At 45.4% G+C, this 14,855-nt stretch overlaps 1 protein-coding gene and 1 long non-coding RNA gene across 6 annotated transcripts in view; one reads left to right on the top strand and one right to left on the bottom strand.

Annotated features, from left to right (window-relative positions):
• The window catches only part of CACNA2D1 (calcium voltage-gated channel auxiliary subunit alpha2delta 1), a 420,595-nt gene that overhangs the window by 15,999 nt on the left and 389,741 nt on the right, over positions 1–14,855 (bottom strand). For 3 of the 4 annotated variants that reach the window (XM_072965120.1, XM_072965123.1, XM_072965121.1), the window contains 12 exons: positions 14,606–14,668; positions 13,821–13,924; positions 12,836–12,922; positions 11,008–11,075; positions 10,611–10,649; positions 9,073–9,144; positions 8,007–8,159; positions 7,853–7,905; positions 6,203–6,258; positions 5,678–5,807; positions 3,411–3,520; positions 1,939–2,021 (listed from right to left, as the gene is read on the bottom strand). In XM_072965120.1, coding sequence (XP_072821221.1) covers positions 1,939–2,021; positions 3,411–3,520; positions 5,678–5,807; positions 6,203–6,258; positions 7,853–7,905; positions 8,007–8,159; positions 9,073–9,144; positions 10,611–10,649; positions 11,008–11,075; positions 12,836–12,922; positions 13,821–13,924; positions 14,606–14,668 — 1,018 coding nt within the window. The remainder of the gene's footprint in view (positions 1–1,938; positions 2,022–3,410; positions 3,521–5,677; positions 5,808–6,202; positions 6,259–7,852; positions 7,906–8,006; positions 8,160–9,072; positions 9,145–10,610; positions 10,650–11,007; positions 11,076–12,835; positions 12,923–13,820; positions 13,925–14,605; positions 14,669–14,855) is intronic. The other variant, XM_072965122.1, reaches the window with a different exon arrangement.
• Positions 1–14,855, top strand: part of LOC140697443 (uncharacterized) — a 96,310-nt gene that overhangs the window by 77,216 nt on the left and 4,239 nt on the right. The window lies entirely within an intron of this gene.

Here is a 14,855-nt window from a genome sequence, read left to right as displayed (position 1 = left end):
CTTACTTACTTTACTTTCATTTATTTATTTCTTCACCCATGCCACAGACAGACAGACATACAAACAACAGACACACACACACGCCTGCCTGCCTGCCAGACTGACTGACTGACGACACTGACAACCTCTTCCTTCTTAAGCCCGCTTCCCCTCTGCTCCACCTCTCCCTTACACTCTCTACTTCTTTTTTTTACATCTCTCTATCTAATCTATCATCTATCTATCTCTCTATCGATTGATCTACCTACCTCTCTATCTAATCTAATCTATCTCTCTCACTCAATCAATCAATCAGTTATCACACAGTGTCTCCCGAAAACACACACCTTACTCCTCTTGAACACACATGGCTCCCCTGGCCACCTGACGACATCCATCGACAGCACAGACACACACCTGGGCCACCTGCACAGCGACCACCTCTGCACATACATACATACATATATACATACATCAATCATACATACACACACATTCACCACCACGCGCCCTGACCTGCTTTCTCTTCACAGCCGACTTCATGCAGATGAGCATTTAGAGAGAACGATTTCACTTGCAATGTCACTTCTCCTAACTAACTAACTAACTAACTTAACAACTTCTTAACTAACTAACGAAGGAGAACTATTCCTCCAGCCTCTAATTAATTAATTCAGAAAACACCACTTCTTTCTTTCTTTTCTTTTCTTTCTTTCTGTCTTTCTGTCTTACATAAGACAACAGTCTAAGAAACCCATGTCCGACCACTGCTTACCAGAGTAGAGTACGGCACCTCACCTCCAGGAAACCTGCCAGGCCTTTTCACACAACATACATACAAACATACATACATACATACATACATACATGACTCTCATGCTTTCTACACTTCTCACCACCTTCACCTTCTGCTACCAACTTGCTCCACTTCACTTCCCAACAAACACACAACAAACACACACACATTATGCACCTGATCACAGGCATCACACATCATACACACAGCTAACAAGAAGTGACTGACTGACTGACTTAATTAACTAATTAGAAATCGTGTACAAACCAAGCAAAACTGCCAAACTGCCGAACAGATACAGTGAAACCAGCTGTTTCTTTTTACCCTACCCTTCAGTGCATTCATTCACCACCTACCTTCTTTCTTTCTTACATCAACAACTACTCACATACTATACTACACTATACTATACTAACTATACTTTACTTTACTTTACTTTTTACTTTACTTTACTTTTTTTTTCTTTACTTTACTAAATAAAACGAACACATCGTCCACATTGCAATACACACACATGCACATGGGCAACTCAACTCACACACACAGCATCATCATTACTAACAAACAAACAAACAAACATCAACAACCAGTGACTGACTGACTGACTGACTATTGATTACAGACCCTGGAAAATCAACAGACTTGGGACCTAAACTAACTCACTCACTCACTCACTCAAACTGCTCGGAGTTGCTTGTTGTTGTGTGTGAATGACGACTGACTGACTGACAGCTAAAGTACAGTACAGTACAGTAAAGTAAAGTACACTGTCTGTCTGTCTCTGCTTGTTTGCTTGGTTCTTCTTCTCTCTCCTCTCTGTTTCTCTCTTCGTTTGTTTCTTAGGCCTGCACTACCCATGAAATGAAACAAACATACATACAGACAAAAAACATCCACCTACCTCCCTGCAACTACACCGTGTTACTGACAAACACACACACACACTATGCTTACCACATTATCTTCTCTTGCACTTGCACTTACTTACTTACTTACCGTTGCACACTCTCTCCTAACAAACAAACAAACAAACATTCCTCTACACAGCAACCACTGAGTGAGTGAGTGCCTTACTTTTTACTTCTTTACTTTACTTTACTTTAGTTACTTAGTTAATTACACCTTTTACTGCAGTACACATTCGGTCTGTCTGTCTTTCTTACCAAGACGTTATTATCAAAGCACACATCAGGCCCTTTTCGGTATCTGGGCTGCTTCACCATATCACAAGGATCAGGACCATCAGCTACAGACAGACAGACACTTGTTAAGGAACATGGAAGTCACGCTTCCCCCACACAGTGACTGACACACCCCAAGCCAGTGTACTCACTTCCCAAGGCAAAAAAAAAAAAAAAAAAAAAAAAAAAAAAAAAACACATCCCGAGGCCGTGACTCTCCCGTCTATCTAACACACACAACCAGTTCACATACTATCTACCTATCTATCTACCTATCTATCTATCTGATGTATCAATCAATCAATCAACCAACCAACCAACCAGATTTCCAGAACCCAGCCAGCAGCAGCACTCCCCCGAGAGACCAGGGGGCCTGTGTCACGAGAACGACCCCTCTTACCTTTACCAGGCTCAGCGTGCTCTCAGGCCCCAAGTCAGTCCACACTAACTAACTAACTAAACTAACTATTGATCTGATCTTATCTTATTTCATCTAATCTACCCATCAATCAATCAATCAATCAATCAATCATCTCCGCAATCCAAGTGGGTGAAACGTACCAATGACACAGAGAACAAGACCATGTCACTCGTACGGGCAGCAGCCTGAGGGAGGACCTCGGCGCCTCCTAGGAAGGAACACATAAGTACGTACCCATGTCTTCCTACGGACACCCCCCTGCATAAACACAGGTGATGACCGCTTTCCCTTCCAGCAACAACAAGGCTACACACCGAACAATAGGCAGCCCAGACACCCCTCTGCCCGCACTGCCCGCTCAGTCCTGGCACTGTCTGCCAGCACATTGACCATGGGACGCACTTTACCTGTTAAGCTGCGCCAACGCGACAAGAGCACCTTCACCTTCCACTTTGAGGGCTGCCTGATGGATGGATGGATGGATGGATGGATTGATTCATACTCCCTGGCAAGTCTATGCCACATTCAACTCCTCAACTCCATTTTGCACGAGGGGCTCTGCCACCTTCCAAGCCACACCACTCCCTTCTAGGCTGCACATGAGTGAGCTGACTGACGACAGAGAAGAGGGAGAGCTCCCTCCCTCGGCACGGCCTGTAAGATCCAGCCACGCACGCCCCCGGCATCACTGGCACAGGCCCAGCCCCGCTCCCCAATCGCCGGCACACCCAGGCCCAGGGCCCCTCCCAGCTGGCTCAGACCACTTCGCCAGCCACTTGCCCACCTGCATCATTTGGGCCACCGAGCCTCCCGAGGGGACACAGAAACCTCGCTCCTTCTCCCGAGGCCTGTGCAGCATCGTCCAACCTGACGTCCGAGACAAGCTTGCCGTCAGGGGGTCCACTCTACCTCTGTGAGGTGACCTCAGCCCACCTACACTCCTCTAAGGGATGAGCAGGACCGAGGTGGCAAGGTACAACGGCACAGCTTCTGGCCGCCTTTCTGGGCCACACCCCTCAGCGTCAAAGGATACAGGTCTGCTCCGCTTGTATGAGGAGCCGCGTGTCACAGGGACAGGTCCCCTTGCTCTCAACCATGATGAATATTAGGTTGGTATTCATCAGCTTCTCCACGTGAAAAATTCTGCAACACAAAATGTCTCTTTTTCAGAATCAATCAATCAATGACTGACTCAATCAATCAATGACTCAGTCAATCTATCAATCAATCATCAATCACAGACAATATGCTTGGTGAATAAACAAACACCTGCCCACGAATTTCACATATGGCACAGGAAAGAACATAGGACCTTTTAAGACAAACAAACACAGCAGCCTCATCCACACAAACAAACACTAAAATGCAATCAATCAATGAGAGTCACTCACCTCAGAGGACACAGATGCCCCCGCGTTCTTTACCACCATGGACATCTCGTCTCCTCGCTCTCACGTGCATACTACCGACATGGCAACATATCTTTTCAGTCTGCTCTTTCTTTCTTTCTTTCTTTCTTCACGGACAGTTCTCATGGCAACACAGGTACTCATGGCAACATAGGTATTATTTCGTGGTCCGCTTTCATCTTTACAACCTGTCTGTCTGTCTCCCTGACCACTGACCACGCGCCAAAGCTGCCTCCCTTTGCTGCGAAGACAGACAACCAGGCGCACACCCGTGGCTCCACACGGCCCAGAGAGGGCCACACCTGCGCCGCCTGCGCACTTCCTTTGCGCGCAGGGCCGCCGTCTGCTTTCGGCAACAAGCACGGCGAGCACAGTTCTCTGTCTCAGCCTGCTGAGCACCTGCAACGGCAGCTGGCGTGACTGAAGCACAGACCGTCTATGTCCCTGGTCACGACCACATGGGGACCACACAAAAGTGCACAGAATCGAGGGCCGCACGCTCCCTGCAGGGCTCACCCCATCTCGCGCTGCCTTCCACCTTCTCCCGCAACCGAGACAACAATGGAGACCTGTCACGGAGGGTTCATTTGTTTCCCAAAGAAAAAGAGGATACGCTCTCTTTCTGGCACTGACCCTTGGACACAACCGCACAGCGATTGATTGATTGATTGATTGATTCCCGGAACCTGCAGCCCCCCTCGGCATCTCACATGGAGCTTCACGTTACACTGCACCGCAGTCAGCCAGCGTGAAAAGCTCACACGGCTCTCCCGAGACCTCACTTAATGATTGATAACAGGCCAAAGGACGCTCAACTCTCCCTGAGGTAATTGTGACCTGTGCAACAACTCTTTCCTGAAGGCGACAGGCCGACACGCCAATCTCTACACAATACGAGCTGCTTCTCCTGACGACGTGCCAGACCTGTGCCCTCCCCGCCTTGCCTTGCACACGGAGGTCGACGGCACTCAGCCGTTCAGTCACACTGACCGGGTCTCCCAACCATTCATCCCAGCTTCTCTGCATCCCTCCCAGAAAAGATCTGCAGTTCACCCTGACGCTCCGTTTCCCCAGATCCCGAGCTGCCCACCACTCCAGTCCTTGGACTTACTCAAATCCCCTCACCTCCTCGCCTTTCCTCTGCTCTCGGACAACACAACACTTCCCCTAAAATACACTGTCCTCAGTTGCCACATACACACACACGGTCCCATGTCTGTGCCCTGTAAGCTGTGTCTTCCTGCTCAGCTCTCAGGGATCTCAGGACACAGAGAAGCCCTTTGCTCTCACAACTTCAAACACACATCTCCACCTTGCCTTTCGCCTCGCTCTCCTTACAACAAAATTAACTTCTCCATCTCTTCCAAACGATTCCTGAGATACCTGAAGGATACTCATGACTCACATTCACCAGGACAAAAGGAAGTTATTTCCTCCCAGTTCTTTCACCTTCCAGCCACACCTACGGTCAATTCCACATTCCAGGGAACACGACACATAAAACCACCTCCTACCCGAGACGATCATTTTCTTCACCTCTTTAGCAACTACATGTAAACAAATATCTATCAGTCATCTCTCTGGCTTCTAATTTAGCTTCAAAAAACAGTTTCAAACCTTACATGGAACATTCTATCCATCTCTACCTTAGATAAATCTTTCTTACACAGACAATACAATAGACTCTCCCACTGTTCTGCCTAAGACGGGGTGCACTGACCTCGATCCCATAATGAAGCACTACAGTGCACGGGAGTACAGCTTCCTGACTGGCTTCCACCTCAGCCTACTACAACAGGACCCATTTTCCTCGCCACACAGTCTAAACACAAACACAACTTCTGAGTCACACAAGAGGAGTCCAACGATGATGACGAAACAAACAACTTACCTGGAACAGTTGCCACAGTCTAATACGCCACTGAAGGATTTACTGTCATTATCGAAGAAATACTGCGTTTGCTCAGTAATGCAACTCTGCTTTGACAGAGAGGCCGTGAAGTCATCCTCTTCCATCTCAACTGTGGCGAAAACAAACACACACCACCGTCACGACGGCACCCTCTAGCCACTCTCCACAGCCCTCCCTTCTAGGGACGCACAACGACTGCAGGACAGAGGGCAGACGGGCACCTCCCATGGCTTCCTCCCCACAGTGTGAGCAGCAGCAACCCCTGAATGACTGATAGCTGCCCAACGACGACAACACAGAGGCCACTGTGACCTAGGATGCTTTCCAAAGCATTCAGACACACAGTTTTGACCAAAAGATTTAAACTTCCAAAACAGGCACATAGACGATCTCTCTCATGCACGCACGCACACACACACACACAATGACTCCTTCTGGGCATTGACTTCTACACACCCAATAAAAACATTTCCCCAGTTATAACACTACCTGAGCATAACATACCTGCCTCCAGAAGTCGTGGAAACGTCAGACTCAACAGAAACTGCTGTAGAATAGACCTAAATTTGACACATGAATACTTAATTATTGATAGCCATCTACATCTTGTCCCTTCTAAACTAACCAATACAAACCTGACTATTTTTGCATATCCACATACACACCTGTTTCATTTCCCTCCTTTTGAAAACAAACAACTGACACCTGGCAAACTATTTCCTACACTGTACAACACATTTCACATGCCTCCTTCTGTAAAACAAACCACGCAGGCAGACGTGCTTAACACCAGGTAAGGGACACATACGTGGCAAAGTGCCTACACTGCAATGAGAGCAAGGAGGACGGACAACTCTAACAGGAACAAGACTCCTCATCTCAGGGCCTAGCTTTCGTTCAGGATTTCCTCCTTACTTTACAACTCTGCAGTGTACGACAAACAAACAAAAAACACAAATGACTTCGTACCACGGGGTTGACTACTTACGATACAGACTCTCTCTATACATACATACACAATGCTGCTTTCATGACAGAATACATTACGCAGAGGACATAGGGGACATTGCTGCTCCACAGCCAATGACACTTGAGCCACATATTAGCACGGACTCCCTGGAACTGAATGTACTTGGAGGAAAAAAAAAAAAGGAGGCAGGGAGGACACTGGCGACGAGGGATACTGTGGCCAGAAAATGTGACAACAATCACATACTTCAGGAGGACTATGGGATACAGAAAACCTACATACAGTCACATATAAATCTCACCCTCACAACAGAAAGCACTATGTCTCACTGTTCTCCAGAAAATAACTGCATTCCTACTGTACACTCTTTGCTACTTTCATAACATTAAATAATCATTTACTTTCACCGGTAACAGCCTCAACGGCAAAGGACTGCTATGGGGGAATCTACCTGGAACAGAGCTTAGTCAGTACGGCGGGGCACCGCTCCCGGAGGGAGGGAGGGACGGCGGGATCCACACACAGCAGGAGAATGACTGATGCACTGAGTTAGTGGACTAACTAGAACCACACAACCACATATTTGATCTCCCAAACTTTCCACAGTACCTCAATACAAAGTTTCAACGCTGCATTTCCAGAGGTCGCAGGGCATAGGCAACAGGGGTAGGACTACTGAAAAGAAAGACTTTGATCCCTTTCGGGACCGTGATGCCTCTACATCACCACTGGCCTTTATATGACAAGTACGAAGGTACAGGGCTGAGTCCTCGGGTTGGGACTTTAATCGATGAAGACATCTACCTTGATGCCGAGGGCGATACATAGTAACTGCTCAAAAAATCTACATCCTTACTTAACATTTAAAATTCACCATAATTCAAAGAAACAAACAGAATGACAACAGTTTCAACAGGCTCACAGGAAACAGTCCCTGAAAAGGCTGAGGTTTGCATGAGTGTAACCTTGCTTTCCTGTAAACACCCACATACTGACAACAGGTGGACAGTGATCACTCGATCAGTCATTTCTCACATAAGGGAACCACTGTGAGCCATACGCAACGAATACAAGTCATTTCTGACCACTGATTTCCCTGTCACGAAATCCCTCGTTTCATCAGCCTCCTTACTGCACACCACCTTTCTATCAATCATTACCAACAAAAATACAATTTGACTTACCAGGCAGCAGCCGTGGCCCACCAGCCAATGTGTAAGATGTCTGCCACTGACGGCTATAAAACACAACAAGACAGTCATTATGCACATCTACACGACCTGTCCCTCTGAGACGCACGGCCCCGGGTCGGGGGCGGGGGGGGGGCCTCCTACTGACCACATATGCTGAGCGACGCCCTGCTCCTTGCTTCGGGGCGGCACCGGGCTCACACACTGACTGATAATCATAGGACTTGTTAAAAGCATACACGGATATATTCACCAGGTGTCTCATCAAACTTGGATCAATCTCTCCAAAAAATCTTCCAATCTAATGAAGGAAAAAAAAAGGAGATTAAGGTTCACATTTAGGCCACATATTAACACCTTCACCACTGCAATGAAAAGACATAACATGAACACACGGAAGGAAATCTGATCAGGAGCTTAAAACCAAGCTCGGCAATAAACCAGCGCTGCGCCCTCACAGAAGTCCACTGACACTCGGTGTTCCCCTGACTCATGGGCCCCACATGCCACCTGTGGAAGGGATGGACACTACACTAAGCAGTGAGTCACAACCCAAGGCCGCCTGAGGAATGCAGCAGTATCATCACAATGAGAGAAATGAGAGAACCTACGCAAAGACCCTTGGAGGCAGCGATCAGCTGCTGTGAGTCTCTGCCGCAGGGACCACCTCGAGTGGCTCCACTCCAACCCATAATCACTGTCAGTCACTTTGGAAACAGACCACTGTTGTTGAGAGACTTCTTTTCCTCTTTCAAGCACAAGCCAGACGTGCGGATTCAGAATGAAGTTTCCCGGTAAGTACTTCCACTTCGTGGACCATCCCGTGCGACCTACCTATCCTCTGTGCGGCCACTTTGACAATTTGGAGGCTGACACTTTGCTTCAAACCACCCACGTATTCACATACACACTATCAACTGATTACTGTCTGAACAATGTCTACATTTCTGGAAGATCCAAGCAACAATGCTCGCCCCCTTTTGCACTCCTCAGCCAACTGTATTACAGGTAACTGTTTGTTTCTTAGTACCAGGAAGTACATTCTAGTAACAAACACAAGGGAAAATACACTCTGAATGCTGCTCCTTATTTATGGCTTACATGACATTCAGCAATTACAGGATCAGTGTTCATAGTGGCAGTAAGGACTGTTGTACTATAGATCAGAGAAACACACTTTGGAAACCCTACTTCTTTCCTCTTTAGGTTCATACCTGGTTGGTATAATCGTCATGATTGGCCATCAAAAGAAACCCGCCATCATCCAGAATCACACAGTCCATGACCTGTTGAAACAAAACCAACAATGAACACATTTTCAGCAATGCTCTAGGAACTGTGCAGGATCGCTACTCCACCTACGTAGATGACTACAGCATTACAAACAGGAGACAGCTTTATTCATTCCATCTTCTCCAAACCCTACGTATCCTCAGCAGATTCTGAGGAAACACATTTCCGTCACTCAGATTCCTGTGAAACCTCAGCACCCCCATCCAGCCAGTGACAACGGTCACCTCAGTCTGCACCAGTCATAAAACCTGATCGGAAACCATCTGTCTGCTACTCTAAGCCCATCTCACTGATCCAGCACATTGGATACACCAAAACTATTGAATGATACACTACTAGTCTACTGTACTTTACTTTAAACATAGACTTAGGATTATGACCAAAACATTAAAAAAAAAGTCCATTTTGCCCACTGTCCATCACAGACTTTCCAAACACAGCAGCAGCACAACGGGACTCACAACTCTTTGTCTATCACAACCATAAGGTTGAATACTTTACTTTGAGATGTAAAAGCTGAAAGCAAAACAAAACATGCCACTGAGGAAACGCAGTATTTCATCCTGAAGTATAAGATTCATCCCTGCCCGACTTCACTCATGGTTACCCGTACAGGAATCAGGTTACTCCTTCTCATTGCACAGAATCACTATTAAAACCATTGTTCTCAGAGGCGGGGCCTGAGTGCTTTCTACTTTCCACATATGCAGTGAGCTTCTTAAAAGCCTCTGCTCTAAAACCAACACAGCATGCTCTCTGTAACACACATGCTACTAAAATAATACATGACTTCACATGATTACAAGTGATACAAAGATACGAAATTCCTGCTCCCTGTGGACATACACAGACACACACAGAAGGAGGGGAGGAAACCAGTGAAATACATCACTCTTATTCATTCTTGGCATAACTGATCGAAGCCCACTCCTAGAGCACCTTCACCTTTGCACAAAGTTCACATTTGCTCTCTCAACTTCTGGAAAAGAAATGGTAGGCACAGAACACAATGCAAAATCCAACCCAGGCAAGTCAAACTATAATTCCAAGTTTCAGTTGGAAGACTCCCTCACCGCTACAGACACAGGAGGAGCCAATTCAAATACGGCACAAACATGAGGGACGACTGCATCGATAACCGCGAAGCATGCTTCTGCCATAACCTCGACTCGGGTACCGAGCGACAGGTAAAGACGTACAAAAGACGCTAACACCATGGAGACTGAAGAGAATACAGTCCGTGCTGATACGGCTTTTTTACACCCTCTCATACTGCATCCGTACTTTTAAATACTCCTCTTATTACAATTACTAATTAGAAGCTAATCCCTCCACTTCCTGGCTATATTTCTTAGCACTCAGTTAACAGTTTCTGCATCATTGTTACAATTAAAGTCTCCCCAAGAGTAACACAAGGCACAGCTGCAGTTACAACTTCCATTTTTCAGAGTTTTCTTACATCACTGTTTCTTTTACAGTCACAAACGGGACCAGCGCACTGAAAGACAAAAAAATGGTTATTACCCCACTTTTTCTTTAGAATGGATTGCAACAATTTCGCTTACATCATTACCACATTACAGTCCATAATAAAAAAGGTAATAATACCTTTATGACGAATTAAAAAATGTCCACCAGTAGCATTTTATTCTAACATTTTAAAATAATCGCAATGACATATTTCTCTTTTAAGATTTATTACTTGACTACTTTAAACAAAAACCCTCCGAAAACCAGAAATTCATAGCTCTGCTTCAATACAGCAGCACCGACCATTTATTTTGCCACTGTGTAACACTGCCATGTTGAGATTAGTAACTGTAACATAAGCCTAACAAAAACCAAAATTATCTTACCGGATCCCTGATGGATGTTTTGGTGAAATTCTCTATCCAGGAATTTACGTCAATTTTAATTCCAACAACTGAAAAAAATGCACAGAAAACCGGACACATACATTTTTAAAATGTAGCAACATTTTTCGCTTATGTTTCCTCTCACATTTGAAAACTCCTGAGCTGGCAAATGCAACTTTCTTGAGACTACACAAACAGCAACACTATTCGCTCTCAGATATGCCTTGAAAAGTTGATTGCAACTCACGTTACAGGCCACAGTTTCACTTAGTACAACATAATTTTTGCTATATAATTTAGGGACTTCATTTAACAGCACTGCATTTGGGTCGAATATACTGTTCATTACAGAGATATCTTCCTTGGGGCTTCCGTAAGAAGTACTCCTGACAGCTCTCACACTATTAAACACACTTCCTTCATATGCACTTTCTTCCTTGGCTACAGCCTAGCCAATGACCTAACACAGTAAGCTGATGCAAAGACTGACACAGGAACCGAGCAGGACGCCGTGGAACCTTCCAGGGTCGTACCCGTCCCCCATATCCTCTGCTATTGCTCCCTCTGAGGTCCCCAAATAACAGTATCTCATGTACTTGCTCAATGTTTCTGCTGCGAAAAACCACCACCAAAAGGAGCACATTAACTACCTGACGATCAACGTCAATTAGCCCCTGGACCTTTCGGCGCCTAGGGGCTGATACCTTGCCGGTCCCTGCCAGAAACCTTTCTCTGCTCCAAACTCCAACATTCCACCTTCTATGGCCTCAGGGTGCCTCAGGGACTCGAAACGAACTTGCATTCGCCACCAACGGTGTCCAGAATAGACTTAGCAATATACAGTCATTCAAGCTGTGCCCCTTAAGAGGCTTCGCTACCCTGACCAGTGCTAGAGAAGTGTGGCTGAGGTGCAAATGACTGAGTACATGCAGAGGCAGGTGACGGGGTGGGAGGGCAGGCACCTAAATGAGCCACTGATACAACCACACTAACCGAGTAAATGTGCAACTGGGTCAAGGGAAGGAGGCTGGCAGACACTAAGTGAGACACTGAATGTACACAGCGAAACTGCTTTGAGGCAGAACCACCCCCACAAGCAGAGAGGCCATTTTACCCATGTTTCCAGTCTGCCCTCCCTAATCTGCTCTCTTTTACCATTCCCACAGTACTGCATTACACACTCCTTTCTCCACCTCTGCTCTGTCTGCTCACTCCAGCCCACCTCTAATTCCCATGGATCCTCAGTTACATGAGTTTCTCTGTGTGCTGCATTGCCTTTCCTTTGCCAAACAGCTCATTTTCAACACACTTCATTGTAACATTTAAAAACCAAAAAAGATCCCTACTGAATTCTTTTCTACTGATACACAGCATAGGTATGCCATAATACCTCTTTCCCACCAATGATGGACACTTCCCTTTCCACTTTTACTTTTTTTAGGCACACTGACATCTTTGGCCATACATACATCTGTGTATTAGAATTATTTTATAGGGCAGACTACCAGAGTGGCCTTGCCATATCAATCCAGCATTTAGGTTTTCGACATACAATACTAAGCTCACTCCATACACGTGTGTCAACAGTGGATACACATACACACTTCTTTGCAAATTGCTCGATTCTACATTAGTACTACTGTTTACTTTATCCCCAGTCTCATAGGTAACAAACTGTATTTCTTTGCATTTTCCAGTTTAGAATGTCTTTGACTTCTCTTTGGCTGAACCTTTCTGATGCCCTTCCTGATAAGCACTGTCAGCATATAATATAAACATTCGGTCACATTTCATTTGGGATGTGACTGTGCACAATACATATGCTTACCTGCAGGTTTGAGAAGTTTGCCTTGGATGTATATTTCTACAGCTTTGCTTACCATGATTCCTGATTCATAAGCGCCAGGTCCGCTTCCTAGAGAAAACAGACAACAGACCTATATAGATCACCACAACACCATTACATTTCTTCCCCTACCTACAGGTGCATAGAGTTCTACTTCAATATTCCAGCATAGCTCTGTAATCAAGGACTGTGTGCTCTCCTGCTCCCTTCTACTCCTTTATATGCCCGGCTGATTGGACTGTCCATGAATTGGTTCTCATTAATTGACTTTGGCATGAAAATGACTCACCTTAGCTGCATGTACTTGCCCAATAAAAAGGGTGCACGCCAGATCCCTGCTTCACGACATGTGCTACAATACTGGGGAGGCTACTGACGTGAAGTGGAAAGAGTGAGTTTCCTTTTACAACACTGCCTTTCCATCTCACCAGATATATGTCCCTGGACAAAACTGAAATTCTCTGACCTTCAGGTTCCCCATTTATGAAAATTATGATAAGTAAGACCAACCCCCAGAGAGGCTGAAGAATTAACTCAGAAAGTTTTGGGGAAAGAGCTCAATAGACTACTTAAACATTTAGACCGTTATGATTTTTCATAAACAGTATGTCCCTAACACTGACTGAAGGAGGGTAAACTGACTACTTTTCAAAAAACTCAGGACACAGTCTTAGACATATTTGCGGCTTGTGGAGTGCGGCCTTCTCTCCAGGTGCTTCTATGCACTACACGAGCCCGCAGACAGCCTGCCTCCACCGGACTGGATGGCCACTTCCTGCGTATGCATCTTCCCTCCTCCACTGAATGGGCGCTTCTGCCTTTCCGATGTCACGTGTATGGAATATGACTAATACTGAGTATCCTGAGCAATCACATACCTCACATTGCTTTCGTGGATGGCAGGTAATAGCAATAATTCATTCAAAAAACAGTCATTCAGATGGCTGAATTCTACAGTGGCACTTACTGTTAAAGTAGGGAGCAGTGAACACATAGTTATCATTATCTAAACTCCTCTTATAGAAGCTGTCCTCATATGTTTCCGGGTTCTCCTGCCAATTTTCTCCAGCCCTAGGGAGGAAACGGCTCATCATTTTCATGTTTTACTCTACGTGCTACCATACTTTTCCCTTCGTGCACATCACTGAACTTTACTGATACGTCTGCATCTCAGGTATGTCTAAAGAGCTCATACTAACGGATGGTGTAAATGACACGCGTGACTAAGTAGCAGATCGCCATACAATGAAACTCAGGATTGGAAAACGCGACTCCTGGCTTTACCCTGCCGTTTACTAGCCAGGTCATTATGAACAAGTCAGTTGACAAGTCAGGTAATATTGGTAAGCCTACACAGCCCACTACATGGGCTCTTCTGAAAGTAACCACCATTGAAAAACCAGTGAACACAATGCTGGGCCATGCAAATATCGCCAAAAGACAGTAACCACTATGTTTCTTTAACCAGGCGAGATTATGCTGGCAAAGACAAAAACCTCTTAAAATCTCTTACATTGTGTAATATGTATGACAAGCAAACACACCAACAGAAAAAACACTGAAGATTCACATAATCCCATTTTTGAAAGAAATGCAGTATTTTAAGAATGTAAGCACCTTCAACCCACTCCAATTTAATCTACTAACAATGCTCACTTTCTCTGAGGCGCAGCTTCCTGGCACAGCAACGTACATATCCTTGCAGTAGTCTGTTGTAATATGCTACTTTTTACAGACATTACTAGAACTTACTCTTTAGGATAAACTCTGGTAATCCCACCATCAGTCACAACAAACCGCGCCTTCACACCCTTGCTGGAACAGAAGACAGAAGGAGGAAACTTTCATTCACTTTACACTCTGTTAACGTATCACTTTAAGCTGTTGGCTATACAAACAGAAATAGAGTGAGTTCCTAGCATAAAGGAAGTCAACGGACATATGTCCATAGATGCAAACTATGTCTTAAAAGGTAAAATATTTCAGAAATAGTTACAGGGAG

The sequence above is a fragment of the Vicugna pacos genome, chromosome 7, assembly GCF_048564905.1.
Source record: "Vicugna pacos chromosome 7, VicPac4, whole genome shotgun sequence".
Taxonomy (NCBI): Eukaryota; Metazoa; Chordata; class Mammalia; order Artiodactyla; family Camelidae; genus Vicugna; species Vicugna pacos.
This window is presented reverse-complemented; position numbering and strand designations above follow the sequence as displayed.